At 48.2% G+C, this 20,689-nt stretch overlaps 1 protein-coding gene across 2 annotated transcripts; it reads right to left on the minus strand.

Moving 5' to 3' along the window:
• Window positions 1–13,504: 13,504 nt before the first annotated feature.
• On the minus strand, window positions 13,505–20,433 carry IL12A (interleukin 12A). Of its 2 annotated transcripts, XM_008266409.4 has the most exons (7): window positions 20,074–20,433; window positions 19,420–19,565; window positions 16,744–16,857; window positions 16,035–16,076; window positions 15,918–15,959; window positions 15,683–15,826; window positions 13,505–14,153 (listed from the first exon to the last, which is right to left on the minus strand). In XM_008266409.4, exons 1-7 carry the CDS (start codon window positions 20,087–20,089, stop codon window positions 13,998–14,000), a joined length of 660 nt encoding a protein of 219 aa, XP_008264631.2. In that variant the 5' UTR covers window positions 20,090–20,433; the 3' UTR covers window positions 13,505–13,997. The 2 variants fall into 2 exon arrangements, with proteins under 2 accessions (XP_008264631.2, XP_069929301.1); XM_070073200.1 differs by lacking the exon at window positions 19,420–19,565 and having other exon boundaries at window positions 13,861–14,153; window positions 20,074–20,412.
• Between the last annotated feature and the right edge of the window lie 256 nt (window positions 20,434–20,689).

The raw sequence follows: 20,689 nt of genomic DNA on the forward strand, positions 1-20,689 counted from the left end.
TCTTCAAACTTTAACATGTATATAGTCACTTGGAAATTCCGCAGAGTGAAGGTTCTTAGGCCCCAGGCCTGGGGAGGGGCCACATTTTTCACTTTAACAAGCTTCCACTGATGCTGATGATGCTGCTGTACCCCAGTTCCCAGACCACATTTTGAGTGGCTGCAGCACATAGATGACCTAGGCTATCTATGGAGCAGCCTTCTCCAAGGTCAGCCCGTCTGTCATCTTTGACATTGTCCACGTGTTAAAACAACCCTGCTCTGTGAATCTGGATTTGGTATGCATGGTCTCTGTAGGGAAGTGTCAAATGAGACCCACAGTGAAAGGGAACTTAGATCAATAGGCATGGTACTCTCCTGAAGATAGACTTGGGTTTGTGTGCAGACTACTCAACGCTACTCATTTTCAGGGGCTTTCCGTTGATGCAGGACTTGCCACTGGTGCCTGTGTACAGGACAAAGAAGGCCTCTGAGCATGTGGTCAATTATTGTGTGCAGAACCACAGCCCTGTTGCCATACATTGCATCTCTGCTTGGATTACAGGACAAAGAGAGCTCAAGTGCTATTCGACGTGGTAGCAGCCTGATCCACAGCATCTTCTAATGAGGCTACAGAACGTTCACTATGGAGGATGCCATGTAGGCATGCCAGTCTGTTGGAACATGCAGGTACCTTGCTATTCTCAGTACTTAAGCAAGGAATGTGTAAATTAAGCACAGAAAGCACAGGTTCAGTCACAGTTACCATAAAAACAAGGGTCCAGTAACAAGCCAGGTCTTAGCAGTAAGGGCTGTGCACCTGCTCCAGGACAGAACATTTGATGCCAACTTCTTTCTGTCCACCTCAAGTATCAGATGAGTTCCCTTGTGATGGTAAGCCTCTCTGTGTCCACACTGGTCTGCATTGGACAGATAAGAACGCCTGCCTAGTCCTTGTGTCTTCTTAGGAGAGGCACAATTATTTAGATTTTTTAATTTCATTCAAAAGACTAAGGGGAACTCCATAGCATTCTGAAGGAGCACAACCATCAAAGAAAACAAGCATCCATAAGATGTGCGAACATTGGCTATGCTGGCCTGTTTCTCCTTCTCAGAATCATCTTTATGTAAAAGACTGAATTACTGAAATTGTGTTTTCTGTTCACAGCTTTTTTTGATTTTTTCAACTTTTATTTAATAAATATAAATTTCCAAAGTACAACTTTTGGATTATAGCAGCTTTTCCCCCCATAACCTCCCTCCCACCTGCAACCATCCCACCTCCCACTCCCTCTCCCATCCCCTTCTTCATCAAGATTCATTTTCAATTATCTTTATAGACAGAAGATCAACTTAGTATATACTAAGTTAAGATTTCAACAGTTTGCACCCACACAGACACACAAAGTATAGAGTACTGTTTGAGTAGTAGTTTTACCGTTAATTCTTATAGTACAACAAATTAAGGACAGAGATCCTACATGGGGAGTAGGTGCACAGTGACTCCTGTTGTTGATTTAACAATTGACATCATGTTCACAACTTCTTATAAAAGCTATCTCTGGGAAAGTAGCCTGCAGGCCACTTGTTCACCATGTACCTCAGTATAAAATGAATCTTATGCAAGTACTATATGAACAACTGTTTTCTGAAAGTGAATTAGTGAATCCTATTTTATGATCAAAAGATATTTTCCTATTCAGAAGTATGATGTCCACAGTGATTGGATTTTACTAAACTCTAAATGATAGAGAAAAGGCTTCACTTATTTTATATTTGTATTTATATTGTCATTTTAAAATAAAAAATTTAAAATGAATACATGTAATATGCCCATATTGTTCTGCTCCAAAGATACATGTCAATACTGGCATTTAAAAAAATAGTTTGGAAAGTGTAAGTTTACACTTGAATCAGAGCACTCTGTGGGCAATGCTTTATCCTCCCATTGTTCAGCTGTGAAAGATACTGTCACATTCATGGACTGGTACAATTGTATACCCCAATTCCTGGCTCTAGCTCCACCACGAACAATAGCTCTAGGCATTTAGCATCCCGAGGAGTCAATTCAAGGCCACGTTACCATGTTTGAGAGTCCTACCACAAGCCTATTGCATGAGAATAAGTTTGAATGGGACTGCTCAGACTCAGTGCACCCCATTCCAGATGGTAAGTCTTAATTGGATCATTTTACAACATTACGGCCAAATAATACTCCACTGTACAATGCTGTGGGCTAAATTGTGCCCCTGCCTTGACATCCTTATGCTGATGTCCTAGCATCCCATACCTCAATGGGCAGCCTTATTTGGTGATAAACCCCTTAAAGGTAACCAAGTTAACATGCGGAGAGTAGAGAGGGACCTACTCCGGCATGGCTGGTGGGTCATTCATACTCAAGATGCAGTCAAGAGAATGTCACATCAGTGCGAAGACAGCCATCTACAGGTCAAGGAGAAAGGACAGGAACAGACAGCCTTCCCTCCCAGCCCTCAGGACAACAATCCTGCTGACACTTGATTCAGACCCCTGACTGCCAGAAGCGTAAGGCCATAAGTTTCTGGTGTTGAAGTCAGTTCACAGGCACTCTGGCAAACTAATCCAAATAGATTGTGCCAATGTGTTCCTGACTTGGACTCTGGCTTGTTTCCACCTCTGGGCTCTTATGAGTAGTCCAGGGACATTCATGTATAGATTTTTATGACATCATATGTTTTCATTTCTCTTGGGTCTATGCATAGGGGAGAAACAGCCAGGCCAGAAGGGAACACTGGCTGTTTGAGGACTGCCCGGCTGTTTTTGCAGTGTGGTGTCTGCACACACCTCCTGCAGTACAGGAGGGTTCTATTTTCTCCATATTGTTGCCAGAACCTGTTGTGATCTTTCTTATTATAGCCATGCTAGAGGGTATAAAGTGGTGTCTTGCTGTGGTTTTGATTTGCATGCTGCTGAAATGGTACCAAACTTCAATGCACATATTGGCCATTATTTGCACCCTCTTGGGAAGGCAGTTCTTGTTTAACCCAAACATCCTGGCTTTAGTGACCAAGGTTAGAAGGAAGAGGCCTGTGTGTTGACTTACTAGCACTGAGAGCTCCTTACATTTTGATCTACACTTGATCATTGTTCTAGATGTAATTTTTGCTGCAATTCCAACTGCAAGATCAAATACAAGTGCCACCTCTTGCCCATCAGCATCCCGGCCCCATCTTATTTAGGCTGCACTCTTAGTGAAGCGGGGGGGGGGGGGGGGGGGACAAACAAACAAAAACCCTACATCAGGTTATTTGAGTTCCTAACTCCAGGTCCAAAAGAAATGGCTTACAGCCCCAAAGTGGAGGATAATAAGTAAGGGGATTTATTGCATGCTTGTTGAAAAATGAGGATTATATTCAAACTTGTGCACGCACACAAAACCTGCTCTTGTAGGAATTAAGTCACCGCTGCAGAGAAAGGAAGCCTTCGAAGAAATGGAATCCGTGGCAAGGTCTGCAGTGTCCTGGAGTGGGGAGAGGGACCCGACCATGGCTGTGCACAGTGTTTCTGCGCTCCCAAAGCGCTTGCACACCCCTGACCCTACGGCAAGTGGGCCTGGATCGCAGGACCAGCACTGCCACCTGCTGGTGCAAATGTGGTAATTTCGGCTAAGAGACGTCGCTTGGCCCAGCCCGCACCGGCTGGGAAAGGGCTGCGCGGCAACAGACTTCAGAACCTCCCGCCTGCAGGGCAGCTCTCACGGTAGCCCGACTTCCTAACAGACGGTGACCCTGCCGCACCTGCCCGCCCGGGGAGCACCGCCTCCCCGCGATCCGGGCCCCTCTTGGGGAAGGCGCCGCGGCTGGCTCGGCTTTGTGTAGATGGAGAGGACCCTGCTATCTGGGCCCCCTCACCAATGAAGGGTGCTCGGTCGGTGGATCCGGAGCGGGGTCGCCAGTCCGGGCGAGAGCAGGAGCAGCGGATTGGGGAGGGGCACAGCCTGCCCTGCACACGCCTGCGGTGGGTGTGGTCGCCCCCAGCCGGCGCCGCCCTTCTGCTCTCAGTTCCCCATCCCCGGAGCAGCCTCGCTCCCCGCTCTCCACGCCGCGCCGCTGCTCCTGTCTGGGAAGCCGTGGGGCTCCGCGCTGAGCTCCCGGTGAGGACGGCGATAACGCGACGTGGGGAAGAGAACGGGCACAGGGCAGGGGATGAGGATGGAATGGGCATGGGGATGGGGATGAGGACCGGGTCAGGGGCGCCTGCAGGACGGACCCGCTTGCGTACTGGGCGCGGCGCTCCCGGAGGCTGCCACTGCGGCCGGGAGCCGCGGCTGAGCCCAGAGGGGCCAGCGCGCTCTGGAATTCCGCAGCCAGCAAAGTCTGTCCCGGCCACAAAAACGGAAACGCTGGCTCTCGGCTGCCCCGCGCGCGCACTGGCGAGCACACTGGCAGACACACCTGCCCGCACATCTGCAAGATCACGTGCGCGCGCTGGTGGCTGCTTCCCCGCCCTTTTAGGAACACGTGCTCGATTCGTGTCGACGCGCCGGAGCTTCTCTGGGGTTTCAGTGTTTGGGGCGCTCCCCAAGCTCAGGCGGAAAACTCAACCCCTGTAACACCGTTAGAAGTGGGGCCGCAGGAGGTGATTGGCTCCTTGGGCTGCGAGCCCACCTGTGGATCAGGGATCTTGTCAGAGGGATTGAGGGAGCGAAGTTGCACCTTTTCCTCCTGCTGCCCTTCCGTCATTTGGGGACACCTAGATTCCTGCTTGATCTCGGACTTTCAAGAATCCAAAAGCATCCAAAAAATAGAAATAAATTTCCATTCTTTAAAAATTATCCAAATGTGGATATTTCCTTATTACAGCACAGCAGTACCACGACAAAGGGCCAGCGCCACTCTGGAGGGGACAGGGAGCTCCTGTCACAGTCAGTAGGGGTGGACTTTTTTTTTTTTTTTAAAGATTTATTTATTTATTTGAGAGGTAGAGTTACAGAGAGATCAATGGCCAGAGTTGGGCTGACCCAAAGCTGGGAGCCAGGAGCTTCTTCTGAGTCTCTCAACGTGGGTGCAGGGGCCCAAGGACTTGGACCATCCTCTACTGCTTTCCTAGGCCACAAGGAGAGAGCGGATTGGAAGTGAAGCAGCCAGGACTAGAACCCATGCCCATGTGGGATGTGGGCACCAGAGGTGGAGGCTTAACCACAGTGCTGGCCCCTTGGCCATGGCCATTTCTACATTCGGAGATTTGTCACCTGGGGACGATGAAATACCCAGGATTCCCTAATTTCCTTCTTGAGAGTCATGAATTCCCTGAAATTCTCTTCTAGGTCTACTTAAATGCAAGTGTCTGGAAGGAGGCTCCTTGCCTTCTGATAAACAGCTGTTTGGTCTGAAAGAGAAGGATGGAGGAAACCAGTGGTTCCCAACGTGGCTGCACAAACAAGAGGGAATTTTTTAAATCTAGAAGCCCGGAGTGGATTCCCAGACCAATTAACTCAGCAAGATGGGTCCCCAGGCATGATAGGCTGCGTCCAAAAGATTCCCAGGTAATTCTAATGCATTTAAAAATTGGAGAGGGAGCTGGCGCTGTGGTGTAGCAGGTAAAGCCGCCGTCTGCAGTGCCAGCATCCCGTATTGGCACCGGTTTGAGTCCTGGCTGCTCCACTTCTGATCCGGCTCTCTGCTATGGCCTGAGAAAGAAGTAGAAGATGGCGCAAGTCCTTGGGCCTCTGCAGCCACGTGGGAGACCTGGAAGAAGCTCCTGGCTCCTGGCTTCTGATCAGTGCATTTCCAGCCATTGCAGCCAATTGGGGAGTGAACCAGCAGATGGAGGACCTCTCTCTCTCCCTCCGCCTCTCCTTCTCTCTCTGTGTAACTTTGACTTTCAAATAAATACATCTTATTAAAAAAAACTCTCTCTCTTTCTCTCTGGCTCTCTCTAACTCTGTCTTTCACATAAAATAAATTTTTTTTTTTGACAGGCGGAGTGGACAGTGAGAGAGAGAGACAGAGAGAAAGGTCTTCCTTTGCCGATGGTTCACCCTCCAATGGCCGCCGCGGCCGGCGCGCTGCGGCCGGCGCACCGCGCTGATCCGATGGCAGGAGCCAGGAGCCAGGTGCTTTTCCTGGTCTCCCATGGGGTGCAGGGCCCAAGCACCTGGGCCATCCTGCACTGCACTCCCTGGCCACAGCAGAGGGCTGGCCTGGAAGAGGGGCAACCGGGACAGAATCCGGCACCCCGACTGGGACTAGAACCCGGTGTGCCGGCACCGCTAGGCGGAGGATTAGCCTAGTGAGCCGCGGCGCCGGCCCACATAAAATAAATTTAAAAATTGAATTTAATAGTCCAATTTTGAATGGGAAATTTACAGTATATTGTATCTACAGCAAACAATGATGTTTACATTATTTTAGGGAGAAATGGATTCTGAGTATTTGAACAGACAGCAACATTTAGAGAACATGCTTTTTCTTTTGTATTTTGGTTAAAACTTTTGCTGTGGTGTGGGGGTGGAGAGGGAAGAGAGAGAGGTGGGAGAGCAGAGAGAGCAGTTGTCCCATCACTATAGCATTTGAAGGTTTGAATAAGAGAAGCAAAAACCCTGAGTTCTGGGACAGAAGTGACAGCTCTGGCTCCCCAGGCACCCCCAGTCCAGTCCCTGGAGGTCAGTGGAGTCAGAAAGCAGTGTGGGAACCCTTCAGATAGAGGGTCACCTCAGCCAGTAGCAGAGTTGATGTGATTTTGTTTGGCTCCAATGACAGAGAAGTATGGACATCAGATCCGTTCGTGTGAGTGATGGTGCTGTGACAAGGTCCCCTCCATGGCCTGGGGGCAGATCTGCTGTCTGGCTGGCGACTACTTAGCCTGATGCCACTGGCTGGGTGTTTAGCACCTGCTCTGTGTGCTCACAGCCTCTGCAGTCCCCCTACTGCCTACTCTTTGTGTTGGTGCCAGGAAGCCCAGTGGCAACCTCCCCTTTACCATCCTCCTGTGCTGGAGAGAAGCTGGGGAGGCTGTGGTCCATGAGTCCCGACTCTGCCTCCTCCTCCAGGAGGCCTCAGCCTGAGCTTTGGGTCCAATCCGGGGGATGTTTCAGAGCAACAGTGTGTGCAGTGAGCACATTTTGGAGCCCACAGGGAGGCAGAAGCAGTGTTGTTTTTTTTTTTTTTTTTTTTAAAGATCTGTTATTTATTTGAAAGACAGAGTTACAGAGAGAGGTAGAGACAGAGTCTGGTTCACGCCCGAGATTGCTGCAACGGCCGGAGCTGCACCAATCCGAAGCCAGGAGCTTCTTTTGGGTCTCTCATGTGGATGCAGGGTCCCAAGGACCTGGGCCATCTTCCACTGCTTTCCCAGGCCATAGCAGAGACCGGGATCAGAAAAGAAGCAGCCGGGACTAGAACTAGTGCCCACATGGGATGCAGGCGCTTCAGGCCAGTGCTGGTCCCCAGAAGCAGTGGTTTCAAGTGAGGTCACAAGGGTTCCAGTTCCTGCCTGGGAATTCTCAGGCTGCGGATGGGCGCCTGGGACAGTCTCTCCACCCACCCATGTGGGCCTGCAGTATCTCATCTGCAAATGAGATTAGAGAGGCCTCCTGCCATTACCACAAGTGGCAATGGAGACGATTTTTGCATCCTTTGTACTCTGGAATACAGGACTTCCTTCTCAGAATCACGTATCATCCAGGGATGACTCCACGTTGCTCCTCTGAGCTGCACACGTGGTGAAGCTGCTGCACGTGAAGGGAGTTTGCCTCGCCCCTCTAGTCCTGCTGTCCTGCAGAATGTGGCTTTGGCTGCATGTGTGTAGCACCAGCGGGGATGAGTTAAGTGCTCTGTTCAGCGCTCTACTGCTCAGCGACTTTGGAATGCCTTTCCCACTCCTCTCGTATCCCTTAGTTACACATGGGACAGTGACGGTGGTAACTGCCAGCGATGAGGCAGACGGGTGCATGGGCCACCCCTTAGAACTCATTCCTCCATCTAGGAAGTTGTCAAAGAGTAAATCTGGGACATGGAGGAGGATTCAAGTACCAATGTTAGATTCACATTAACAAATCATTGGGTGAGTGGGCGTGTTTGACACAGTGGTTAAGATGCCACTTGAGAGACCCACAACCCAAATGGAAGTACCTGGGTTCAAGACCTTGCTCAGAGCCGGCACTGTGTCGCAGTGGGTTAACACCCCGGCCTGAGGCACCGGCATCCCTTATAGGCGCCTGTTTTAGTCCGGGCTGCTCCACTTTCGATTCAGCTCTCTGCTGTGGCCTGGGAAAGCAGTAGAAGATGGCCCAAGTCCTTGGGCACCTGCACCTGCGTGGGAGACTCAGAAGAAGCTCCTGGCTCCTGGCTTCGGATAGGCACAGCTCCGGCCGTTGCAGCCAGTTGGGGAGTGAACCAGCGGATGAAAGACCTCTCTTTCTCTGCCTCTCCTCTCTCTGTGTAACACTGACTTTCAAATAAATAAATACATCCTTTAAAATAAAAGCCTTGCTCCATTTCTGATTCCAGCTTTCTGCTAATGTTCACCCCAAGAAGCCAGGGTTATTGGTCTGAGTACTTGGATTGAGTTCTGGCTCCTGACTTTGGCTTGGCTCAGCACTGGCTGTTGTGGGCATTTGGATAGAAGATCTTACACTACCTTTCTGTCTCTCTGCTTTTCCAATCTAAAAATTAAAAATGAGTATCAATAAAAATTGAAAAAATAACTTGCTCACTGCAGATGAACTTAGGTATCAGGGTCCTGGATGAAGGCAACAAGTGCTCCTCTCACTTCTCATCCCCTTCTATTTTCACCTCCTTGAGGTGAACTTCAATGCCATGAAGAGCTTCAGAAAGTTCAAAGAAAATGGAAGTAAAATATTTAATAAATCAAAATGTTTGTGGAAACTGCGTGCAAGAACTATGCCTGGATTTCAAAAAAAATTTTTGCACCCAAATACACTTATCTTTTAATTCTATTGTCCATGAACTTTTAAAAGTACCTTGTTTCTGCAGTGCCTTGAGAATCCTTAACTGAAACTCTGCAAACAGTGAGCTTTGCCATACCATAGTACAACAGTTAAAAAATGTGACAGAAGGAAAACTAGCTTAACGATAGGGCTAGTGTTTTTTTATGGGACTAATGGCTTGCATGACTAACATGCTCTCTGAGTCTATGACCCAGTACCTAATGGAGTAACAGAGATTACAAGTCAAGTACAAATCAGGGAGAACTGTTGCCACCCTGCGCCTTTTCTATTGGATGTGATCTCTACCCAAACGCTGACACTGGGATTCAGTCATCCTGGGGGAATATCTGCCTGGGTGTGGTGCTAGTGTTCAGATAAAGAAACAGAAGTGGGAAAGGGCAAAGCTGTCACTTTTTCTTTTTGAGTCATTTAATTATTTTTGGTGTGTGAGTTCTTTTTTATTCCATCTTAATTTGTGCTGCCTTGCAAAACAGTGTTATTACTTGGATATTCACCGTGAATATTATACACTAACAGTACCATGTCATATGAAAGACACCTTTCAATCTCTGCTTAAAGATATTTTAAAAGTTGCTAGCATGACAAATCATGTTAAAATGAAAAAAAACCACAAAGGTGCACTTTTTAAATAAAGAGAGTGTATTTTCATTGTAAATGGCTATAGATGAGTGGAGTCTTCAGAGGATCTATTGAATTTCTTATCTGCTTTTAGATGGTGCAAAGGTTAGACCGTGTTAAGGGACACGCAGGGGATTGCTCTTGCTGGCAAGCTGGGGAAAGCATGGATAAAGTGCCAGTGCTTCTCTGCAGATGGAGATTAGTGGTGGCCATGTAATCCTGGACAGGACAGAAGATAGCACAACCTGCAAGTTCAGGATGACCACGGAACGGCAAGAAAAGGAGCGGAGCAGTGCCGCTGCCCAGAATGTACACGGCTGCTGGACTGACATCACCTCTGCTGAGGTCCAGGCTGTGCTGGGAGGTGAGCAGGAACTTATTCTAATAATTGACTTGGAATCAAGTGGTGTCATTGGGAATAGCGAATGTCTATTACAGAATGTGTGGTTTGGTTATTAATAACCTTGGGCTCAAGCAAATACAGCAGGAAATGCGGAGTTTCCCTCATCTCCGGGTGTGAGTGTGGAGTCAGAGAAAGGGTTTGATCCAGCTCACACGCTTCGGAGCCTTGTGACTGTGAGTGTCTGTGAAATAAATGCAAAAAACCCTGTGTCCTGGACACGCCAGGCCCCAGGCAGGCGGGAAGACTCAGAGGGAGACAGTGTCTTCCTCTACTTTAGACCAGACTGAAGCTTTAGGGTTTCTGGGCCACTGGGTGGCGCCAGAGAAGTTGAAACAGCAAAAAGTGGGGTTGAGGGGAGGAGCTGAGCCCAGATGGGAGAGTGAGATATATCTGGTCTCAATCCAGAAACCTTCCTTTATGTATTTTTTTTCCTTTATGTATGTATTTTAAAATGTTTTTATTTTATTTGAATATAAATTATTTTAAGGTTTTAAAGGTTATTTATTTGAAAGACACACACACACACACACAGAAATCTCACCTACTAATCTCCTTAAATGCCTGTAACAGCCACAGTGGGGCCCAGCTGAAGCCAGAAGCCAGCAGTTGAATCTGGGTCTCCGATGTGGGTGGCAGGAACCTAAGTACTTGAACTACCACCTGCTGCCTCCCAGTGCTCACTAGCAGGGAGCTAGAATCAGGAGTGGAACTGGGATGCAAACGCAGGCACTCTGATAGGGACACATCTTAACCACTATGCCGGACACCACCCTGTTCCTTTGTTTTCAAGCACTTCTTTTTCTGTGCTTGAGCTTTGCAAGTGTCATACCTGAGTTTAAACCACTTCACAACTTGGTTATTGTATATTGTTACAATAGTTAACCAATGTGGTATTCCTTTTCAGAATTCTTGGTAAGTTAGAGAGTCCTTTTTAAAAAGAAAAAACGGAGGGGTTATTTATTTATGTGTTTCAAACATAGAGTGACAGAAAGAGAAAGATACACGCACACATACAGAGGGAGAGAAAAAGGGAATGGGAGGGAGAGGGAAAGGGAAACAGAGAGAGAGAGAGAAGAGAGAGAGAAACACAACGTCTTCCATCTACTGGTTTACTCCCCAAAATGCTCACAATATCCCGGGGTGAGCCAGGTCAAAGCCAGGAGCCAAAAGCTCCATCTAGGCCTGCCATGTGGGTGGCAGGGACTCAAGCACTTGATCCATCATCTGCTGCCTTCCCAGCTGTGTTAGCAGGAAGCTGGATCAGAAGTGCAGAGTACTTGGACTTGAACCAGGCACTCTGATATGGGGTGTGGGCATCCCAAGCTGCAGCTTAACCTGTTGTATCACAATAATCACATAAGGTTGTTAAAATTATTTATTCACTTATTTATTTGAGAAACCCCAAGACACACACACACATACACACAGAGCACATATACCACACACACACACAGGGCACACACACGCACACACACACACACAGAGAGAGAGAGAGAGAGAGAGAGAAAGAAATAAAGAGAATGGATCTTATCTTCTGGTTCACTCACAAATACTTTCAATGGCCAGGACGGGGCTAGGTTGGGCTAGGCAACAGCTGGGAGCCAGGAAATCAATTCAGGTCTCCAACATGGGTGGCAGGAATCCAGTTACTCGGGTCTCTAACACCAGTGAACTTTATACCCAAGCTTCTTGACCAGTAGCTTCCCATTTTTACCCTGCTGTGTTAACTTAATCTTCACCAAGGCATCATAAGGTGGGTTCTATAGTGTTGGGGCTTCCACCAGTGACAAAAGAGCAGCACAGGGGGCTTGGTGACCAGGCCCAGAGACTGGTCATGATCTTCACCATTGGCTAACATTTCCCGTGAGCTGACTCTGTAGCAGTGCAAGGCCATGCTTTGCCCAGGTCCCACTGAACCCCTTTGCTCTCATCCTTTGAGGTGGGGTCGAGTTACCTTCACTTCTGAGAAATAGACTGAGGTAGGGAGACAGCAACCTGCTTGGTCATGCTACACACCTGGAACAATGCAAACCCAGGCTCAGAAGGAAAAAAACAGAAGTGGAAAACTTACCATGTAATAAAAAATGGAATTAATCATGAAGACATTTCTTGGGCCAGTCATGGTTTTGAAGCTGATGTCATGGTAATTTCTAGAACCAAAGCACACCTGTATGCCTCTGCATAAACCCAGTCCGTGTAAGACACCATCTGCTTGCCCCTGCCTGTTTCTGTGTCCAGTCAGCTGGTGCCATTCTCGGCGAGGAGGGACAGGCACACAGCAGCCCAGTGAGATCTGGGGGCAGAGATCCCAAGGTTGACTCCTGAAGGGAAGGAAAGCCCTGTCTGTGGAGCACTTGAGGTTGCTCAGACAGGAGGAAGCCCTCAGGGAATGAGGCATGGGGTGGGCTGTGTTCTATCTATTTGAATCTGGGAGTGAGGATCTGAAAAGGGAGAAGTTAGTTATTCAAAGTGTGGGGTGACCACACTTTCCCTTCCCAGTTCACCAGCTTGAGGACTGGTATTCGGTGGGGATAGACATCTGAAGAGAAGTCACTCTAGGAATATAAATATTTATGAACATTTACACAAATATTTATATAGAGCCCCTTCATATTAATGAGGGGTAGAATTATCCAAATGCTAGAGTTACATGGCATTGTCAGGTGAATTGTCCTGGCTTGAATATGGCTTATCCATTGTGACAATGTCCCTTGTCACCCCTGTGACAGTAGTAAGAAGTGGTTCCTTTGGGAAGTGGTTAGGGCGTGGTGGCTCTGTCCTCATCAGTGGATGGATGCCATTGATCTTGCCCTCCTGCTTTCTGCCCGTGGCCACACAGCAGCGAGGTCCTCAATAATCTTGGACTCTTGCCCTCCAGGACCCTGAGAAATGCATTTCTGTTCTCTCTCAGCCACCTGATTTAGGTATTCTTTTATATCAGTGCACGATGGACCAAGGCATGAATCTTTTAAATTCTCACGGTTTAAAGAATTTAAAAAAGATGAATTCACTATTCAGTTCATGAAGGGTGCATCTTTTAAACCAAAGCAAGGCGCTTATCCACATGATCCAGCAAAAGTTCTCTGTAACGTGAAGCAAATGGAGAGTTTTGCCGTATGTAATTTGAAAAAAGAACTTCCCTAGGAGAGCCCAAAAGAGTTAAAAAACTAGAGTAACCTAACTGAAGACTTCTTAGGAACATTTTGCCCAGTTGAAGAATATGAGACTGTTATTTGTTTAATGTACAGTGCATTAGGGACCTGCTATTGATAGGGAAGTATTTTTATGTATTTTACTTTTAGACTTAGGTGTTTTGCAAAAATAATGTAGCAAACTTCAGAAACCAAGTCACTTGGTTGCCTCATTATTAAAACATCTCTATTCTGACTAGGCTCCTTCTAAAACAGGAGATTAAGAGACAGCAGGAGATAGTTAAGAATATTGTGACATTGTTTCTAAGGTCATTTTGTTCAAACTTCATCGGAGTTTTCAGCATTTCCACAATGTGTATTTTAACACTGAACATGTTCTAATCACTTTAGAAAAACAACAGAATTTTCATCCCATCAGTTTATTTTTAGAACAACATTTAGTAGGTATTTTTCAAATCCACTTAATAAATAGTTTAAATAAATATAACATAAATAAATATAAGTTATTTCACATGCTTTCATAAATATAAAATTATATCAATAAATAGCTTTTAAATAAATGATGCTTAAGTGTTTGTTGCTATAAACACTAGGGTACAGAAATAGCTTATAGGTTCTTGCTCTTCTAATAGAGGGTGTGAAAAACCCAATCAGGGTGGGCATGTTTTCCGCTGGGCAATTTGTTTACAGACACTTGAAAACAACGTGCACAGCAAATGTGTTCCTGCCAAGGCATGGGGTCATCCTTCAAATGCTGCATGGTACATTAACGTACACAGAAGAAGGAAAACTCCTGTGGGAGATTCAGTAGGACCAGGTCAACCCTCCCTCCCCAACTCTCAACCCACATTCCTTCTAATTTTTATAAAAATGACTTTGGACAGGGACCCAGGCTTTCAGGAAGAACTCAGATAGCTCATCATTCTATCAATAGTCACCACACGAATTCTGAAAGCATGCAGAAGAATGCAGAGTTTGATTTTTGTTTTATAGAAATCCAGCTCTTCAAGGGAGGGGTTTTGTGGCACAGCTCCACTGTTGGAATTCAAGGCCTAAGAGAATGAACACAGAGCATGACAATATGGTAGATGGTATTCCAAAATAAAACATTCAGCTGTGAAAACGGGTGAAGTCAGTACATGTCTTACAGCCCACAACCCAGGCCCTTATTAGACATCCGCACTCCACCCAGATCTAGTCCCAGCTGGTTGGCCGGCAGAACCTGAGAGAAGAAATACCAACTGTCCAAATACATGCATCCTGGGTGAGCTATGGAAAGAGCCTTACAGCTCTCTAGAAAATCACCAGCAGGAGTTCCATTTCAGAAAGACAGAATTCTGTTAAAATGACATCTGCTGCAGCAGCTAATTAATTTTTATCCAGGTTACATTAAGAAGCCCAGTCCTTTTTAGAACACAGGAGGGATGGAATGCTACTGATCTGACCTCTGTATCAGCAACAGATCCATTTGTTAAGACGTGAGCTGTGTGTCAGATAAACTTGGCAGTGGCTACCCCAATTTTAGCCCTTTGATTTGATAACACAATGCAAGAACTTCTATTTGCACACTGAACAATATTCTCAATTGTTTCTCACCTATATATATATATACACACACACACGTAAAAGAAAGGTAGGAGAGGCAAAATCATCCCATTTTACAGAGAAAGAAACTGCAGTTTGAGAAATTAAGTGACCAGGACATTGTCTGGTTACAGGTAGAATTGATTCAAGTGCCCAAAACATGACTTCTGGCCCTCAAAACAAAATATCAGCTACAACTCTCTGGTTGGAAAACATACTTTGATAGTCACTTGAAGTTCACTTCACACATACAAATAAAAAAAATGAAATAAAGAAATGAGAGCAAATTACTTTTCAGACAACAATTTCTGCCACCAGTTTTATCCCATGCTCTTGTCACCAAGGCACTCCCTTCCCCTTATGTGTGTATTTCTGTGTTTTATATTAGCATTCTGTACCATGATGACAAAGAAAACTACAAGGCAAGTGCTTGCCTATGAGGACATGTAGAGATCCTCAGGTGATTGCTTGTTCTTCTGTTTACATTTTGGTTCATAATGGGCCCAAAGCAGGCACCTGCCCTGCCTGCCTTTTCCAGCAATATCTGTAAATATGCAAGCTGATCCCTTGCCAGCCCATCCTGGAGCCTTCAGAGTTGAGTGAGAAGGTGAGGGTAGCAGAATCCTCTTCCAGAGGTTTATAACCTGTCTCTGCCTCTTATGAGCTGTGTGGCCTCCGACAAGTGATTTAACCTCCTAAACTTTAGTTTCCTCCTTTGTGCAAATCCCAATTGTTGTGGAGATGATGTTGAAAACTCAAGAAAACATCTACAGAGAGCCTTGTGTATACCATGTGGTCAATAAATGGAGGCTGACCTAGTATGGTCAGCTCACAGGTGCCCTCTGCTAGAAGCCGCTCTTAAGGCTTTCTCCCTGCAAATGAAGTTCTGCCTGGCTTTCAGGGAACGGATTTCGGGCCTCTCTTAACTGAGGAAGGGACCTTGGCTGGCCATCTTCAGAACGAGGCAGGTGCTGTCACGGAGAGGGTGAGGCCTTACCTGCATCAGCTCTTCAATAGCTCCCAGCATGTCTTGATCTAGAAAGATCTGTCTCTTAGGATTCATCAGAAGCTTTGCATTCATGGCCATGAACTCTACCTGGTACATCTTCAAATCCTCATAGATACTACTAAGGCACAGGGTCTGGGTGACATGACAAAATGGGGAAGGAGTCATTGATCAGCCTACAAACATTTCCCCACCTTGCACTTGAGGAAACAGTGGTGTGTCTTACCACCATAGAGGAGGTCTTTCCAGAAGACAGGCAACTCCCATTCTAGAAGAAAATAATAATCCCCCCTCAATAGTATGAATTCATCAAATGGGCAGAACCCTTTCAGTTTTGACTTACAATTATTAAAGAGGTCTCTCTGGAAGCCAGGCAACTCTCATTCTAAAGAGAAAAGGCATATATCAAAGATGTTAATCCTTAATATAAATCTTTCTGATGGTTCATCTCAAACACAGAGTTTTTTAATTATCGTAAAACACACAACAGAAAACTCATCATCTTTTATGTATTTTTTTTAATAGACAGAGAAAGAGGCAGATGGAGGGCTCCCTTCCCCCTCCCCCATCTGCTGGTTCATTGCCCAGAGGCCTGCAACAACTGGGGCCAGGCCAAAACCAGGAATTAGGAACTCCGTCCAGGTTTCTTACGTGGGTGGCAGGGACCCAATCACCTAAACCATCACCTGCTGTCTCCCAGGGTGTGCACTAGCAGGAAGTTGAAACTGGGAACAGAACTTGGCCTTAAACTCTGGCAATCCAATATGGGATACGAGCTTCCCAGTGGGTGTCTTATCTGCTAGGCCAAACACCTGCCCCATATCTGAACTGTTTTTAAGAAGATGGTTCAGGAGTGTTAAGTATGCTCACATTGTTGTAAAAAACATATTTGCTTTTATAATGTTTTCCCTGAAATCAGACTTCTAAAGCAGGACCTTTCGAAGTCCCACGATGATGGACATCAGAAACAAGCACATGTTGGAAGCAGCTGAGGTTTGGAGTGGCCCAGCTTTTAACTGTAGTCCATGCTGTGGGAGGAGGGGCCTCTGTACCTTGGTTAACTCCAGCGGTAAACAGGCCTTCACCGTGCTGGTCTTATCTTTTGTGATATCTTCATGATCAATCTCCTCAGAAGTGCAGGAGTAGAATTCTAGAGTTTGTCTGGCCTGTAATAAACATAAGGAGAACTTCAGTTTGCTAACATTAATAAGGCTCCTGGCTTCCCATGAGACTGGAGCCCCAGGGTGCCAGCAAGGCTGGAGCTGGCTGGGCTGCCTCTGACCTCCATCTCTTTGGCCTGCAGGAAATTTAAGCTCTTGCTAAAATAACAGGAAACAGGCCATTTACATTCTCTCTCTCCCCCTCCTTGCTTTTTGCCTAGGACCCTTATCTTCAGATACCATCCTTTCCTATTACATAAACACTATAAAACATTTCCCAAGGACAGGCTGCCCAGCCCCACGCCACACAGTGACACCTGCTTCTGCTAAAAACAGTTTTTTCTCTTGTCAAAGTGCTTGTGTTTTATGACTGTTTTTTCAAGTATGACATCCCAAGTGGGGAACTGATAAGGTCACAGCTGGATGGATATAAGCTGAAGACCAGCTGAGGTTTGCCTTACTGTCCACACACCCACACAAACACATACACACATGGAGATGCTCTGGGAAAACTATGGACTAGTTCTGTGACGTCAACCGCGTTCTCACTGAAGATGGAGCTCATTTTGCCATTCACCGAGTCTGGCGTGAACACGCCAAGGAAGAGGACTGTGTTAGGGCCCCCTGAATTCCGAGTCCAGCTGCAGTGTCAGGCAAGGGCCCAAGAGAGTAGTGATGGGTCAGGAGGTGAGAAGGGATGAAGGCGCTAAAGATGGGGGACAGAAAAGCCAGGACTTCCTGGAGATGGGACGTGTGCAGGAGGGGATCAGCAGGCTGAGGGGCTGGGGGAGGGTGTGATTTCAGGCAGAGGGAACTGCTGGAGCCTTGTTTCAAGGCCTGGAAGTGCAGCACAGGGCTGGGCACAAGTAGCAACATCACTGACTGTAGCAGCTAATCTAATGCTCCCTCACCCCCCTGCCACCCAAGAGCTCTCAACGCCTGGAACCTGACACAGCAAAGGGGAAGGTGCAGGTGACATTCAGGGTGCCAATCAGTGGAACTGCCAATCAGTGGAGGGATTATTCTGGACTATGTGGGTGGTCCCAGTGTAATCACAGGTCCTTGTGAGTGGAAGAAGGAGACAGAAGAATCAGTTCAGGGTAGCATGCGGAAGACCAGGGCAGCCACTGGCTGGCTTTGAAGACAAAAGAGGACCTGGAGTCAAGGAATGCAGCAGCTTCCAGAAGCCAGAAAAAGCAAGAACATAGCTCCTCCCCCAGCACCTCCAGGAAGGGGTGCAGTTCCACCAACTCCTTGCTGTTAGCCCAGTAAGACCCACTTTGGACCTCTGACCTCCAGGGCTGGAAGATCACACCTTTGTGTGTTTAAGGCGCCAAGGCAGGGGTAACTTGTGATGGCAGCCTCGGGAGGCTAGTGCACTATTCCTGGGGGTGTCGCAGCCCTGGGGCAACCACTGCTTTGAGCAGGTTTGGAGATGTGGACCCCATGTTGCAGTTTTTAAGGGAACTGAAGAGTTGGATTCTTCCATGAAAGGCTTGATCTTTCAATGGCATCCAACTCAAAAACATAAACATATGAGCCAAACTAGATAGATGTGGGCTGGCTACAGCCTCTGCATCCCCTGCACGTACCCCCGCCATTCTCAGCAGAAGCCAGCTGGCTTGTTCCGACAACTTCGACAAAGGAGCAATTCAACAGTATCAAATCAGTCCTGTGATCTGTCGACCTTCAACATAGCGTCACGCGAAGCATCCATGCAAATTCTGCCCACACCGATGCTTTCATCTGCACAGACCCTTTCTCTAGGAAACAGGGCACCTATCACTGCTGCCTTCCTTGCTGAGTCCTCTTCTTAATTAGAATTGATTGAATTGTCAGGAGCAACTGACAGCACATCACAGAAGATCAGAAGGGAAGACAAGAGTTCTTGCAAAAAGTCTTGTGGCACGGGGCTTACTTTACTATTTTAACAAGGCAACCCGCTAGAAATACTCAAGATAGATTTACTGAGGTGCAGGAAGACAAAGGGACACCTTTTGAAGCACCAGTCTCGGCTACAGCTTTGGCGCAAAAGCTCCTGGAACGGTTTTAAAATGAAAAGAAAAAAAATTTTTTGTATTCAAATATAAAACCTAAAAAAACAGAAGGCAACTGTAAATATTTGCATTCTCTCCCGCTAGAAAATGAAGCTTGGACGTGCACTGTCCCAGTGCTCCTGGATACCCAGCTTCCTCAGCAGACCACCAGTGAGCAGCGGGTGGGACTACTCTAGGCCGTACAGAAGAGGCACCTGCACTGAGAAGGGATGTCAAGGCCACTGTAGAGCCGACACGATTCCTCCTGCCTTGGCAGGCTGCAGGGAACACCATAAATATCCACGTTTCCTCTGTGTAGACGGCGCAGAACAGATGCCAATATAATTTATCGCCATTCTTCCTCTCTCTGGAGTCGCGAGTTCTTTGACTCTTTAGCTAACAATTGAGTCACTATACGGCTCCCTCCCTGCCTCCTGACAGCCGGGGATGGATTTCTACAATTTTGGGGACCCAAAGAGAAGCCCCCTAGCCAGAGAGACTGCCAAGTGGGCAGACCTGGCGGCGAGCTCACCTTGTGTAGCGTGTCACTGACGGCTCTCAGCAGGTTTTGGGAGTGGTTAAGGCACTGGAATAGTCCCAGGTCCGGTGTGGCCACGGGCAGGTTCCTGGCCAGACTGAGGCCGTTCAGAAGGACAAGCGTGGACACAAGGAGGAGGCCTGGAAGGGAAGCGAAGGGGCGGCTGAGCTTGCCAGCCCACGCTGCCTGCCTCTGCCACCCTGCCTCTCTGGCCATCATCGCCCATCGCTCTTGGCACCCACCTACCTGCGTACTTTTCTAACAGCACTTTCTCCAACCCCGGAGTGCTGAGCTAGGGTACTGCAGCCCAGATGCTGCACTGGGTGCTCACCCAGGGCCGCAACAAGGAAACAGGCCAGGGCAATCGGTGGGTGATTGTGGCTGAGCAGCCAACGGCAGGCAAGCCACCTCCCTCCCTGGGTCTCAGTATCTCATCTATGGAATGGGCATAATTCATAGGCAAGATGAGAAGAGACCATGCCTGTGAAGCGCACTGGGAGCGCCCGATCCTCCTTCGCAGCAGCCTGTCCCTTCGGCGGAGACTGCGGGTCGTCAGAGGTCTCGGCTCAGCCAGGGCTGAGTTTCTACCCCGCGGGCCCGGCGGCCGCCCCTCCCCAGCACCGCGAGCCGGTACGCGCCGCTACTCACCGCGCAGGGAGCACATGCTGAGCGGTCGAGTGCGGACGCTGAGCAGGCGGCTGGACTCGTGCCGGCGGGCGCAGCAGGTGAGGGCGGATGCTGCTGGGCGGCCCCCGAGCCTACATTTTTATAATTGCGCGGAGGCGCGGCAGGACTTTCCCAAGATTCAGGTCTCTTGCTTTCTCTCTCTGTCTCTCTCTGCATCAACTTCCCGGTGCCACGTGCAGTGCGCCGGGCCGGCGAGCTTGCGGCACTTTCGGATTAACTCCCGGGGGCCCGGCCGCCGTCGTTGGGGACCTCCCCGTCGCCTCTGCCTTTTCCAAAGCGAAAGTGAAAATCCGCAGCATCGCGGCCCCGCGTCTCCCCGCAGGCCCGACCCCAACCCTTGGCTCCGGGCGCGGGCCCCGCCCCTCCCCGCCCCGCGCCGGGCACCGCCCCCTCCCGAAGGCGCTCAGGGGCAGCGCCAGGCGCTTTTCCATCTCTGCCGAGATGTGGGATGTGCCCTGATCGTGGCCTCCAGACTCAATCATGCCTCTCCTAGTCCTTCAAGATGGCCCACTGTATGCCGGGCCGCCGTGGTGCCAGGCGCTGGGCTCCAGAGTCAACAGGACCTCTCGGGGCCTCC

This window comes from Oryctolagus cuniculus, chromosome 4 (assembly GCF_964237555.1).
Source record: "Oryctolagus cuniculus chromosome 4, mOryCun1.1, whole genome shotgun sequence".
In the NCBI taxonomy this organism is placed as follows: Eukaryota; Metazoa; Chordata; class Mammalia; order Lagomorpha; family Leporidae; genus Oryctolagus; species Oryctolagus cuniculus.